We start from the raw sequence: 15,195 nt of genomic DNA, 5'->3' as shown, positions 1-15,195 counted from the left end.
ATCCCCAAAATAAAGAGCAAAGATTGCATTCAGCAGCGACCAGCAATGCAGAAATAGATGGCAGTCTCGTGTCAGTGAGTTTGCAGAACCCCCCTCCCTCCTTCCCTCCCTGGTCCAAGAGCTGGAGTCAGCTGCAGAGCTCTGGAAGGCAATTGCTTTTGACTACAAGTGGAGAAGTGCCCCCACTCTTGGGTTGCCAGGCTGGCTGCTTGCACTGTACACGTTTGGGTGCTCTCATCCTTTCTCTCACTGGGTGGTTGCTGATGGGGCTTTCTGCCCCCCTTCCTTCATTCGTGTTCCTGCTTTGATTTTTTCCCCCCCCTGTCTCTTAAAAGTGTGACTACAAAAAATATATATACATCAAACAAAGCAAACGACAGGAAAAGGACAACTGGATTGATTGCTCTTTAGGGTGTTTTTTAAAATATATATATATATATATTTTGGTTTTTTCATGAACAGAATTAAAACCCCATCCCAAAATTGCAAACACAGACCTAAACAAAAAGGGTTGGGGTTATTGTCTTTTTTTTTTCTTTTCTTTTCCCCTGCTCAGCAGCAGCAGCAACAACATGGATGTGTTGGCTAGTTATAGTATATTCCAGGAATTGCAGCTTGTCCACGACACCGGGTACTTCTCCGCTTTGCCATCCTTGGAAGAGAACTGGCAGCAGGTGAACCATTTACATTACTCCTGTAAATCTCTTTAAATGCAGGCATTGATGAGTTGAAGCTGCTTTTTTTTTTTTTTTGCTTTGCTTTCTCATGTTCTGTACTCTTGATTTCCCTGCCTCTTTATTTTCTTAAGCGCCACTGTCATAAATATCATCATTAATAAAGCAGTCCAGTTCAAAGCTGCCTGCATTAAATCCTAGATCATATAATAATCATAAATCTGGAAGCATCTGAGGTCCGGTGGAAGTTTCTTAGAGCGCTTTCTGAATTGTGTCGTGGGGTTTTTATTTTCTGGAATTGCAAAAGCTGCTTTCTTCTCCCCCCCCTTCGCTTGAACAAGGGGCGATTGCTTTCTACCAGTGTTGACAACTGACAGCTGGTGGAAATGGAAAAGATTTTTCTGATTTTCAAGGTAATTGGTGTGTCAGTGCAAGCCAGTTGCTTTGTTGGACAGACTTGGTTCCGGAAGCCAGGCTCCATGGGAATAAAAACAATAGTCCTCTTTGAATTTCTGCTTTTCTTCCCCCTCCCTTCTCGAAATCTTGACTTGGCTTAGAACAATGACACTTCAAACTTGTTTCTGCACCCCCAACAGAGAGTTCGGAGACTCCAGAGGGGTTAAGCAATATTTCCAAAGATGGAAATTGGGTAATCAGGTTAAACCATAGACAGAACTGTCGAGAGTCTAGAGAGATGAGAAACTTGTATGAAATCTGTGATTAGCCTAAATACAAAGATTGGGAGGAGAAATGATGAAATAAAATAATCAGCTGGGATAGGGAAAACTGTAGGGAAAAAATGCTGGAAACCTAGAGAAAGCTACCAAGATACTAAGGGTGTCTATCTTATTAGATAGTGCTATGAGTTGGACTTGACAGGCAATCAGGCAAGATTCCTTGTCATTTTGCAAATGACAGTTTTAAAGGAGGAAAAATTGACCACTCCAACCTGCCTGGTTACCTAGACAGGTGCAAATGCAGAAACATGTGGCTGCTCATGTAACTTGCATGCCCCCATAACAGTTCTGGGGGGAGGTATAAGAGAATGAGCTGCTGGATTGTATCTTTCAGTGATCTAAATGACACTTGCTAGCATAAAACCACCATGTGTCTTTTGGGTATTGTTTGTGTGTGTATGTGTGTTTGAGTGCATCTGTGTATAGTATATTATAGTCAACCAGCTCAAGCCCATTTTTTTTTCTTACAAGGAAGAAGAACCTTTTTCTCTTGGCTTGGTTTGTTAGGTACACCCCTTGAGCAGTCGCATCTGGTTTTCTTTATGTTCTCTCAGTTGAGCTGCTGATTCAGTTGGAGAGGCGAATAATTCTCCACTTAGCAGTTCTCTCTTGGTTTCTAGCAGTGTCCTTGCTGTTGAATCAGTTGCATATTAATAACAGTCTAGACTGCTCAATGCGAGATAATCTGTTGACATAGCCAGCATGCCTAAGGCAGATACTGTATGTCACACTTTGTGGGGCTGATGCCTGGCTGGCTTACTGTAAAGCAAAGCAGGTTGTTCTCTGCAATACACAAAGCTAAGGAAGTGGCTGTGTTTCAAGGTCTTTTATTTCCTTTTTTAAGGAGTCAATTTCAGGTGTCTGACTGAATTGCTTTTTCCAGTTCTTGTCTTAATGGCCATGTGCACCTTTAATTGAATCTTTTTGGTTTCTATGGGAACACATTGCCCATTTGATCAAAGGCAGGATATACACCTTCATAAATAAACCTTAGTGCCTGTATAGCATTTTGGAGGTTTCACATTTTATCTCCATTTTTCTTACCTGCAGCCCTTTCAAGTAGGCCCCTGTTATCTCCTTGTTTTAGAGGAGGCTGAGCAAACAGTGGCTTGGCAAAAGCTTCCTCATAAGGCTGAGGCAAGAGTTTTAACAGGGGGCTTCCCATTCACCCTCTTCTACATCCCATTGGTTTAGTCAGTGGATGAGAGCAGTGTGGGCTGAGAAGTGTCACAATAGGAAGCAGGAATTTGCCTTCATACTAATCTGTAGAGCTACATATCTCACTTTTTGCCAATCACTGTGCTTTTCTAGGGATGCGTCGACAATAATAATGATAAGCACATGTCCAGGACCAATATATTATCAATATATTTAGCTTACTGCCATGGACTTGTATTACATGAAAATGCATTATTTTGTATTTTGAAAATGCACTTATCCTGGGTTAGGGAGGCTGCAATATTGTCTCAAGAACCATGAACACTCCAAAATGTTGCTTTGAATTCTCCTGAAACATGGTTGTCAACAGTTGGAGGGGACAGCAAAGGGAAAGTTATTTACTTTCCCTCTTTCCTCTGCCCTTGTGGCCAGGTCTCAGCAGTTTGTGGAAACTGCTCCAGAGAAGCAATTCTTATATTTGCAGTAGCTGCCAGGTGTGGTTCATCAAAGTGAAAATCATTCAGATTTCCCCCAGCATCCTCAGTCCTGGCTTTCTGCCTTTAAATTCATCAGTAGTGTGAACTTGCTGTTGAGAATGTCTAACTGCGCCATACAGAGTCAGACCATCAGTCCGTCTAGCCCAGTGTTGTCTACACACTGATTAGCAGTGTCTCTCTGGGTTTTCTGACAAGGGTCTTTCCCAACCCTGCCTGGAGATTTTGGGGATTGAACTTAAGATTTTTTGCATGCAGAGCAAGTGCTGAGCAATGGTCCCTCCCAACAATTTGTCCCAGTTCTATTACTGAAAAGTAGTTAGTTGCTGTGGCAACTTGAATGGTTGTATGCTCCAGTCCACATTCTGAAGCAAATTTCCCTGTTGTTGAAATAATGAAGACAGACCTGGGATGTAAAATCATAGGCCAGCCATGACTTCGGTGGATGGCCTTAGGTGTAAACCACTGGGTGAGCCCCAAACATCAATCTACAGTGAGAAAATAAATGTGCTAGGGTATCTTGCAGGGCTGTTGTACAGAGCATTACTGAGCTAATGCATGCAAAACCGATGGTGGAGTTAGGAACAGTGCTACATAAATTCTAATAGCACAATCTGGCCATAACCAAACTTGCTGATGTCCCATTGATTTCAGTGGGGGAACTTGAAATCAGTGGGTCTGAACCATGCCCAGCCTAAGTAGCAGTATGACATGGAAGTAAAGCTCATTGATTTCATGGGAACTTCCTTCGAAGAACATGCCACTGTAGAAAAGTAGGTGTAAATTACTACTGTGAATATTTGAATGGCAACACTGTATCATTTCAGTATCCTTTCTTCCTTCCTTTCTCTTGGCCCACTGTTTTGCAGCTGCCTGGTGAATACAGAACAGGAAGAGTTGCATACAGTTGGCAAGTGTCATCATAACCTGAACATCTACAGTACTTTCTGCAGCATTAATGCAAGCCAGTTGCTAAATAATCGCTTGTTGTCACCCATCCTCCTCTCTGTGGCCACCACCCCCTCTATAGCTTGAAGGAAGAGGAAGTACTTGGGTCTCTGCTTCTGAGAATTAGTTGCATGGAGAGTTTCGCCATCACCCAGCCTATAAAATGTAGAGCAGACAGACTTTGGAGTGAAAGGGAATTAATGCCCACTTGTGTACACTGTTTTTAAGAAAAAATGAAATTGGCATGTACTGTTGCATAAAACCTATGAAGTAGGTAGGCTGATATATTTATTTGAACTGCATTCAGCTGGAGTAAAAATTGCAACTGTTACACAGTGAATTCTTAGCATTGTGGAATGTTTTGATACAAATATCCATTTATTGTGATACTTGCATTTATAGATCACTTTCTGACTGAAAGCCCCAAATGCCACTTGCAACCCTTTAGAATCATATCAGTGACCAATACAATTGATCAATTAGAAACAGTCACAAAAAACTTTAAGATTCAGGAACAGCACCAACCAGTACAAGCAGGGTATGAGCACAAAATCTCAAAAGTTCTTGGAAAATGAAAATGAGTTTTACCTTGTGTCAAAAGGCTAACACAATTGGTGCCAGGTAAGCCTCCCTGGGGAGGGAATTCCAGAGGCAGGGTACTACCAAAAAGAAGGTCCTGTCTCTGACATTAGAGGTACTTGGAGAAAGCTCTCTGAGGAAGATCTTGCATGTGGGCATGCTCATGTGGGAGAAGGTGGTCCTTAAGGTACCAGGCTCTAAAGTTGTTTAGGCCTTTAAAAGTTAAAACCAGCCCTTGGAATTGTGCTAAGAAAAGATAGCTGTTTCAAATCTCACTGACCCACCTAGCTACAGTACTATATTTTGAACCAATTGGCATTTCTGAACAGTCTTCTAAGACAACTCCATGTACAATGTATTATTTAATACATTACACTTGTCCAAACGATACATTACCAGGCATGGTTATTTGTGGCCAGGCTATCTTAAGTGCAATCCAATACATATTTGTGTGGATGGTGAAAGTTAAGTTCCGCTGTGTTCAGTGGGGCTTGTTCCCAGGTAAGTGTGCATAGGATTGCAACCTTATTTACTTTGGGTAGATCAAAAGTGGGCTAGTCATTGAGAGCCAAGGTAGGCAAGTAATGTATGACTTTGACTGGGGATACCTGCACTTCGGTCTTTGCTGAGCCAAGAACTCTGAATGACTAGGAGCGAGTCATCTCATCTCTGCCTTAGTATATTGACCCACAGATTTACTGTAGTCCATTGGTTCCCAAACTGGTAGGTTGTGATCCACTAGCCAGGGAAGCACTTGTCTCTGCCTCTTTAAGGGACAGGGTGGGGGGAGGCAGTGAGGTGATCCCCAGGATTGTGCTGCTGCTGGGGCTGGAATGGGCTATTTTTACTTACTGGCAGCTAGCGGTGGAGTCCTGGAGGGCCTGGGGGGTTTGGGAAGCCCTCCTCAGGGCTCCCTGTGCCTCCAAAAATCTAAAAAAGGGTGTTTTGTTTTGTGACGAAAACTGGAAGTGTCCAGTTTTTTTGTTGTTTTTACATGTTTGGAGGCACAGGCCCTGCGGAGGGCTCCTTGGACCTCCTAGGACTCCAGCACTGGCTGCCAGTTAAGTTAAAAAAAAGAAAAGAAAAAAGGATTTTCCTGTCCCCAGCAGGAGAGCAATTCTGGGGATTGCATTGCTGCCATAACCCCTCCCTCACACCCATTTATAGTGCTTGTAGGAGTTTGGGAAGCACCACTCTAGTCTTTTCAAGGAGCCAAGATGTCTCTTCAGGTTTTTCAGGCAGTTTTAAAGGTATTGCGCAAGTGTCCATTTTACAAGAGAGGCAAGAGTTATGGAGCAGAAAGGGAATGGCAACATTGGATGGCATATTCAGCTACAGGCAGCAAGCTGTTCCTGGCCATGAAACATGCTTCTATGTAAATTGATGATTCAGGATTGTGAAAGACACTTCGATTTCATCTGGACTGGAACCATTGCGTTTTACGGCCGATTCTATTAGTTCTACCGCATGCTGTGATTGTGATGTTCTGAATGGCTGGGCATTAAGAATATGAATTTTAGGGATTGTCTCAGTGTGTATGTGTAATGTATAAGTTTATTTTGCAGTTTTGATTGGAATCTGAAGCTGTTGCCTGTGATGCATGGAGTGGGTGTGGGTGGTAGAAAAGAACATGATCCTAATCATGAATTTACCAGAGTATTGTATTCTCCCCATTTTGATTTGTTTTTTTGCTCTAACTCCTGGGTTCAGAGAGATCTTAACAACCTTGTGGGGTAGGGTTAGGTTCACACTACTGGCTGTTCTTTCCTGAGAGCATCTGGAATTGGTTTGTGTCACTTAGGTTTTGTACTCTATATCTTTGTCAGAATCTGCTCGTCTCCATCTAGCATGTCTACTGCAGTTTTTACAAAACATAACTTTGAGCAAGCCATGCTCTGTCACCCCCAGCTTTCCTGTCACGATATGGGGATGATAATGCTCAAGTTCCATATAGAGGTATTGTGAGAAAAGTCACAGTACACTCCTATGCACATCTACTCAGAAGTAAGCCCAGCTGTGTCCTGTGGGTTTTGCTCCCAAGAAATTGTGCATGAGATTTCAGCCCTGTAATCCATATGAAGCACTTTGAATGTTCAGAAGCACTATATACATGCTAAGCCAGGGCTTTTCAAACTGGGGCATTGCGACGCCCCAGCCTGTGGGCCCTGACCTCTGCCCCCTTAAGGGGTGGGGGCAGCCTGGTGGCAGGGATCCCCAGGATCAGGGGACTGCAGGGACTTGGGTCCACTTACCCAAGCCTCCTGCAGCCTCCCCGGGGTGTGGGGAGCCCGGCGCAACCTTTGGCAGGGCTCCCTGCAGCACTGAAAGTGAAAGAGGAGCGATTGTGCTCCACTTCCGCTTTAGTGGAGACGGGACGCGATTGCTCTGCTTTTACTTTCACTGCTGCAGGGAGCCCTGCCAAAGGTTGCACCCCGCACCCCAGGGAGGCTGCAGGAGGCTTGGGTAAGTGCACCCAAGCCCCTGCAGCCCCCTGAGTGGTGCGATCTTGGGGATCGCACCGCTGCCTTCCATCTGCCCCCGCTGCCCCCCGCTGCCCCTGCAAGCACTTACAGTGGCTCAAACTCTCCATGACAGTTTGAAAATGACTGTGCTAAGCTATATACATGCTAAGCACTATATACATTTTCACTGATACTATTGTAACATGTGCCTGACTTTTGTCCACCATCACTCAGCATTCTGGAGCCTTGCTAAGATTTTGAAATGTTCCTGTCTTTGTTCTGTTGTCAGTTGCACTGGGGTATGGGGTCCATCTTAGGCTGTGGAAAGAGGGTTTCATCATGCGCTTTCAATAAGGGCATGAGGAAAGAGTAAGAAATGGTTTTGTTCAGTAACATGCTTTGCTGTTACTCATGATACATGAGGGTTGTGGAATCTGGCCTATAGAGTTCTATGGAACTTATGTTTTTTTGGCAATAAGGGGAACTTATAATATACCTGACAATAGAAGGGCCAGATGGTAGCATACACAGAGCTGGATTTGGCCTTGAGACCACCAGTTGCTGATTCCAGTGTTTTCTGTGGAATTGATATGGTTGAATAAAGATGGCCTTTTAAAATAAATGACTCATGGCATTGCCACTTGATTTGGATCCTGTGAAAGTGTAGGACATGGGTATCTGAAGGCTAAAGTGTTCTGAAATCTTTCTCATGCAGTGTGGGAACTATGCATTATCATTTTGTAGAAGCACTCAACTAGCACTCATTCCACATCATTTTGAGGTTCAAGGTGGGAGCTGTTTCAGGTTTGTGGAGAACGTGGAGGATAGGATGAGGACGTAGCTATGTGCATAATGGACAGTTTGCATTTGTCGCTATAAATCTTGCATAATAGATCACTGGAAATGTAAACTGAGATTTTCATGGTATAGGGTATAGAGAAGGGCAGTGGATTTTCCACAAACATGGAATTCAGTCGTGACCACCGAACTTGGTGTCCTGACCATTCAACTTTCATTTGTTTAAAAAATAAAAACAGGTTTCTAGCCCCTGTTGCAACATAAGAAAGTTTGAAACTGCAAGGACTATGGCCAGAGTGAGAATGAGTAGCCAATTGATAGCCCATGATGTGAGTTGGTATACCCAGGTGGTGATTCTCAGGAATTTGCATAAGGTTCCTAAAGCTTCATGAGACACCAGATGCACCCTTATGTTAATGCTGACCTGGCACAGCTTTTGTCATCATTGCTGCTGTGCTAGTACTAACCCCCCCTCCCCGCTACTAGGCTCAGCGTGGCATCACTGTGCAAAATGTGGTATTGGTGCTCTTAGTGAAGAAGAGGCAGAATCATTGCAATGAGCATGGAGTACATTGACCTATCTCATGTACTGAATGAAGAAGCTTCTACTTGCAGCAAAATTGTTCTAGTTTATTTAGATGCTGCAACATCAATTTAGCATCAACCATGTGCTGTCCTGCTGTATACAGATGGATCTACATAGCTCACTGGCAGATGTGTGGATGTGAGATTGAGTGGACCGTGCAGTGGTCATATAAGCATATTCTGTTTCTTCTCATTGTGTTGAGGGACAAGAAACAATGCAACCAGACAATTGGTTCATTGTTTGCAGCTGGTAGTGGCTCTCTCAGGTGGGAGGTCTTCCCCAGCCCAACTACCTGAGTTTCTTTTTATCTGTGGCTACCAGAAATTGAACCTGGGATTGTCCACTGAGTTAGATCAGGGCATTACTTCTTGTTGCTTGTCAGAGTGAAAAAAAAAAACAGGGTAGGTGATAGGAAACAAGAAAATATGTGCATTTTGCTAAGTCCATGTTTCATGCAGATTGGTGAACTTCATTTCCTTTAGCACAGAATTTGGGTAACACTAATAGGCAATTGAGGGTTCTCATTTTTAACTTGGCATATAGACATCCAAGGGTAGATGGAGTTTAAGAAGATGTGCAGTTCCAGGAATTCAGTGGACTCTTGGCATCAATTTCACTTGTTATGGGCAAGCACATGATTGTATACTTTAAATATCTAAGACCAAGTGAGGGAACCTTCTGCATGCCCACCACTGGCAGAAGTCTGTTTTGCAGTGATACATGAGAGGGCCTTCCCTGCAGCGGCACCCAAATCATGACTTTTCTTCTGGGCGTAAGGCTGGCTCCATCACTCAGCTGTTCTGATGGCAACGTAAAACATTTCTGTTCTATTTAGCTTTTAGAACCCACGTTTTTGTTAATTTGTTCCTCTTGTGATTTCTCCCATCTGGCTCTGAATACAGCTTAATGTGGGGTATTTTCTTGTTAATTGTTTTTTTAAAAACTGTTTTTTAAAAGTGATGTGAGCTGCCTTGGGCTCTTCCCTTATATGCTAGGAAAAGAAAGCTAAATGTATTTTAAACAGTCCAATAACCCACAGTGTTCCTTGTAACATGCACAAGCCATTGTGAATTTTTTTGTCTTTCTCATTGGATATATGCTACATATAGATGGCATGATGACTTGGGGCCAATCATAAATCTGTGTAACATGTCCAGAGGAACGTATAACTTGCACATGATGAGGAGCACCAGGGTATATGCATTATTTACCTGTTAATCATTTTTGCCATATCTGTTGTGATAAAAGGGTACCCCTATGTGTGTGTAACCTAGGGCTGATTTGGCTGAGATCTTGGGCAATGTCTCCATTTTGACCTCAGTAACCTGCATGTCTACCAAATAGGGTTAATTTCAGGTGTGTATTGGGCACACCAGAGTGTCTGGCCCCAGGCTAGGTGAAACAAGAGACCAAGCAGAAATCACTAGTGCCCTGCTGGGTTTTGCTAACACCTGATTATTGATCAAAAGCATCTGCATGACCAGGACCAAGGGGGTGGTTAAAGGAGCTGAACTAGTTTCCCACCTCTGAGCATCTAATCTAATTGGTGCAATCATAACTCTAAAAATCTCATATTAAGAGTTGGCTAGTTTGAACTAGGGAGCGTTCTGTTCTAGCACTGAATATTACCTACTGCCCTTCCTGCTTCCTGTGAGGTAGACAAGGTAGCTACAGCTACACAAATGACTTAGCAAGACTGTCTAGTTAGTTGTTTGGTTTTTGTTTTCCTTTTAACACTAAATTCAAGTGCCTTTTTTCAATTTCCTATCCCACTTTTTATGTTTGCCTCTTTAAGCAAAGTCTTGTCACCTTTATAAGTCACTTGCCCATTTCTTTCTGACTGTTGCTGTTGTCCCTCACTCCCTGACTGATAGATCCAGATTCTTGTTAGCCAGGGCAGCTGTATGTGCGAAGGAGTTAGGGTTCACAACACCACCATGTGATTAAAAAAGACCATAGATGTGAATCCATGTTGAGAAACATTTAGAACTGACAAAGAATTTTGGAAGTGATGTGACCTTTAGGGCTTCTCCAGTTCTCCTTTAAACACCATATCTCCAGCACTGGTAAAGAGGTGCAGTATGACTTTGTATGCTTGACTTTTGTTGTTCTTTCTGTGCTGTTTTTGAACCCGAGAATGCAGTCTGTCATCCTTAGATTTATTTTATTATTCACATTTCTAAACTGCCCTCCTCCAAGGAGCTCAGGGTGCTGTCAGGGATGGATCCAGTGTTTGTGTTGGGGGGGGGGGGCATAAGCACTACCAACTCCAGAGCCCAGGTCAACCAGCCAGGTAGACCTGGGCTCCAGGTTGCTAGCCTCCATGGCCAAGGTTTGCTGGCTGGATAGACCTGGGCTCCCATCCCAGCCAATCTCACCTGAGACCACCCAGTGGGTGTTCCCCTGGCGCCAGCTTTTGCTCCCTAGCTTGGCAGGTGCCCTTCCCTACTGGCAGACAGTTTTGGGGGCCATGCACCCATGGCCCCCCGTTGGATTTTCCCCTGGGTAGTGTACATAGTTCCTCTCTTCCTTTTGTCCTCACAACCACTGTGTGAGGTAGGTAAGGCTGAGAGACAGTGGCAGGTCCAAAGTTAGGAAGCTTCATGGCTGAGCAGGGATTTGAACCTGGCTCTTCCAGGTCTAAGTCCAACTCTATACCAGGGGTGCCCAAACGCCAGCCCTGGAGCCACTTGCAGCCCTTGAGGACTCCCAATCCAGCCTGTTGGGAGCCCCCAGTCTCCAATGAGCCTCTGACCCTCTGGAGACTTGCTGGAGCCCGCACTGGCCTGATGCAACTGCTCTCAGCGTGACAGCCAACTGTTCGACCTCTTGCGTGAGCTGTGGGACGAGAGCTCCCTCCACTACTTGCTGTTTCACATCTGTGATGCAGCAGCAGCAGCAAAGGAAAGGCTAGCCTTGCTTTGTGCAAGGCCTTCATTCATTCATATAAGTTCTGTCTCTAATATATTAATGTTAATTTATTCAAATTTGAAATGTAAATTAATTCTTTTTTTCCCAGTCCCCAACACGGTGTCAGAGAGATGATGTGGCCCTCCTGCCCAAAAGTTTGGACACCCCTGCTCTATACCATCCTGGTCTCAAAATCTTACTTTAAAGATGCTGTTTTGCAGCAGTTCTCTAGCATTTCAGGGATGGTATCCCATCCAGCCCTATCTAGAGATGCCAAGAATTGAACCTGGACCCTCTGCATTCAAGGCATGTGTGCTAGCTCTATGCTACAGGGTCAGGGAGCATCACTTCCAAATTTCCAGCTAGTAGAAATTAGTATCACCCCTGTTTACTGAAACTGGTTGGCAGAAATAAAATGTGAGTGATACTTCTATTATATTGTCTTTTTCCTCTTGCTTGTTATCATACATCAGCACAATTCACCAAGTTTTGTTTTCTCTTTAAAGGAGATGGGGGAGGGAATTTCAGGGTCGTGGAAGTAGTGCAGGTCTGGCTTTCCTCCAAGGCTTTAGTCATGGGTGTCCTTACGTCAGGGGATTTTCCAGACTCTTGTGCCAGTGAGTCTCTTAAGGAAGAGATTGAGAGGAAAAAACCCTTTGGCCTACCTAGGCTTGGTGAATACCAGTCCAGTCCAGTCACTTGTTTGTTGTCATTGTTTCAGAACAGGGAGTGAACATGCTGTGAAAGTAAGAGACACAGTCACATCATGGGGAGCCTGCACAAGGAAACAAAAGTGCCTAATTCCATTGAGAAGTTTTTTCACAATTTTCTTTGAAGTCCAGAGGATTTGCATAGGTAGGGCTTTCACAGGAGAATGTCCCAGTGGCTTGTACCTTACTTTTCAGAAATGCTCAGGATTCACATGCCAGCCTCTCAAATTCAGTCTGTCATCTAGTTCAGTGATTTTTCAACCAGGAATTTGCTGGAAGAATTTGAGGGAGGGTCATTTATTAGTAGGGCCGTTCGGGGATGTGAGTCCCCTGCCAACAGTGTGGTGTGCCTTGTTAATTGTCAAAAAACCGATGGTGTCCTTTGTCAATGTTAGCACCTTGTCAGTGTGCCATGTGATAAAAAGGTTGAAAATCACTGAGCTAGTCCACCCAATTTTGATTTAATTAACAAAAACCGTATTGGGGGAAGGAGGAGAGGGATCAAGAAAGACATGTGATACCAGCCTACACCTTCCCAAAATGCCTTTTGAAAATCATGAACATAAGTCTCATAAGACAAATGTTCTTTGCATTTGTCTTGCAACGCAGTCCTGTGCATGTTTGTTCAGATGTATGGTAAATCCCACTGTGTACAACAGAGTTTACTCCTAGGTCAGCATGCATAGAATTACAGCTTTAGTCTTGTTGCCTGTCCATTAGGACAAGCAGTCATCTCATTGTAGCCTTCTCCCCTCCCCCCCCTTGAGTGGAGTTAAAGGATGATGGTGCCTAAGAAGTGGTCTGAAATCTTGGCTCTGTGGCAGTATTATAATGATGCAACTCATTTAGCAGAACCCTGTTAACAGTTAAACCTGCTTATATTTGGCAGATGGGGCCATTTTGCTGGCTGGTGGAAAATTTTCCACTGCTTCTGGAATGGAATAAATCACACCTTCTGGAATGGAATAAATCAAACATTCCTTCCTCCTTGCCATCCCCCATTGTTCTAGAATAATGGCATACTTGGTCCCTCCATAAATAAACAAAACTCATCTCCTTTAATATTGCTGTTTCATCTTGGTTCCAGTCGCAGCAAAACACATTTCTAAGTGCTTATTGTACATCATGCCTCAGGAGGATTGCTTGCAGTAAGAGTTGACTTCCAAGAACAGCCACCTGTGTGGTGCAGAGTTTTGGAACTGGCTGCTAAATGATCTAAAAGGCTTCCTGTCACACATGCACACAAGGGGTGATGCATCAGAGACACGTTGCCCGTAACCAATTTGATGTCTCATAGCTGCAGAAAACGTTGCTATCGGTGGTTATCTCCCTGTATTGTGTTTTGCTGTGCCTCTGTAAGGAGGCAAAGAAGGCTCATGAACTCCATGCGCAAATGGAGCCATTGAAACCTGAAATATAAATTGGGTTGACTGTAGTGCAGCTTGATATTAAAATATTTTCAGGATGCTTTCCTCCCATATGAACTTCCCTAAAGGGGTGATCTTTGCACAGGAAGAACCCCCCCCCCTTTTTTTTTTTTTGAGAAATTTGACCTTGTATGGCTTGGAGCAGTGCCTTCTCAGTAGTGGTGCTATTGTGATGCAATAGATCACCCCCCCCCCATCACCACCAAAAGTCCAAATTAATCTGATGTGTTCCATGACAGTTGCTATGTTTTCTTGGGCAATGTAATCTGAATGTTGGATATCTGATATCTCTGCTGTTTTTTTCTTATTTTTGTTTTACATTTTTTAAATGTTTCAAATATTTTTTTATTTTATTCTACATTGCACTGAGAATTTTTCTTAGAAGGGTATTAACAAGCAGTCGATCAAAAAATTCAACCAGTATAATAAATGAACTGTGGAAACATGGTTTTAAACATCAGTTCGACTTCTGTAATAGATTTTCAGTGTTTTGAGACCTTTTTGGAGCACAGTAATAAATTGGCAGTACAGTGGCTGTGAGGATTTCACTCTCATTCCTCAAGGCAGAGTTTCTTTTGCTGGGGAATTGCATTTTCCCAGTATCCAAATGTCAGCGTTTTGTCAGTTGAAAAAAATGATTCTCTTCCCCCACCCTTTCCATTTTTGACAATTGTGAGATTTTTGCATTGAACGTCTGGACTAAATCATACATGCTGAACAGCCCAATCCTTTGTAGTGCTGGTGCAATGGGGCTGCCAGGCCTGTACTGCACTGAATCCAGCTCTGCGATTGAGCAGGCAGGAGGTCTCCTTGGGGTAAGGAAATTTTTGTTCTCTTACCCTATGTACTGCCCCATCCTGCTCAATGGAGCTACTTGGATCTATACCAGCTATTTAGCTGGCCTAGAACCAAGTAGCCCTGTGTAATGCTGGTAGGCCCAGTAATAATAATAATAATGCAGGTATTTCTATACTGCCTTTCTTGGTCCTCAGATTTCTCCTTAGACTTTATTCAAGGCGGTTTACATAGGTAGGCAATTTAAATCCCCGTAGGGATTTTTATACTTTGAAAGAATGTTCTATCTTTCAAGAAACCACAACATTCAGATGTTTCTTTCTTGATCTGGTTGCACATTCTGGCCTCCATCCTCCCACGCTCAGAGCAGATGGAATAGCTCGGCTCAGCTTGTCAGCTGCTTCAAGGTTGCACGGTGCCAGTGGCCTCGAACTGGCGACCTTCGGATGCTATCTTCAGGCAAATGGAAGCTCAACCCCGTAGACCAGACCTCTTGCCCTCCATAACCAGTACAGAGGTTATGATGTGGCAGAAGCCTGCTCCACCATTCTGCCCCCTCCTGGGCCTAACTTGCCCCTGTTCTGCCCTTCCCCCACCCAGAAGCACCCCCTTTCTATCTCTGGACTGCCCTCCTGTCCCCTCCCCCACTACCACCCTGGCACAAACCTTATGGTCTCTGGTGGCTGTCAGGCAGGATGCCACACCTGTGGAGTGGGATGGAACTGGTCTTCCTGCCAGCACAGCTTACTTACTGGGTGCTGAAAAGAGCTTTACAGCACTATTCCAACACATTGTGGCCACAGTGCCAGCGCTCACAACTCATAGAACTGGGCTTTCAGTTCTAAGTGCAGTTTGTTTAAGGTGAAATCTGCCTTCTCAAGCAGCCATTTTCAACCAATGCGCCATGGCACATGAGG

The 15,195-nt window shown here is 43.9% G+C and overlaps 1 protein-coding gene across 1 annotated transcript in view; it reads left to right on the top strand.

The window, feature by feature from the left end:
* The first annotated feature begins 434 nt into the window (after positions 1-434).
* Positions 435-15,195, top strand: part of KLF7 (KLF transcription factor 7) — a 93,723-nt gene continuing 78,962 nt past the window's right edge. The window contains exon 1 of the mRNA XM_066624001.1: positions 435-674. Coding sequence (XP_066480098.1) covers positions 573-674 — 102 coding nt within the window. The 5' untranslated portion in view covers positions 435-572. The remainder of the gene's footprint in view (positions 675-15,195) is intronic.

Source organism: Tiliqua scincoides, chromosome 1 (genome assembly GCF_035046505.1).
Source record: "Tiliqua scincoides isolate rTilSci1 chromosome 1, rTilSci1.hap2, whole genome shotgun sequence".
NCBI classification, from domain to species: domain Eukaryota; kingdom Metazoa; phylum Chordata; class Lepidosauria; order Squamata; family Scincidae; genus Tiliqua; species Tiliqua scincoides.
This window is presented reverse-complemented; position numbering and strand designations above follow the sequence as displayed.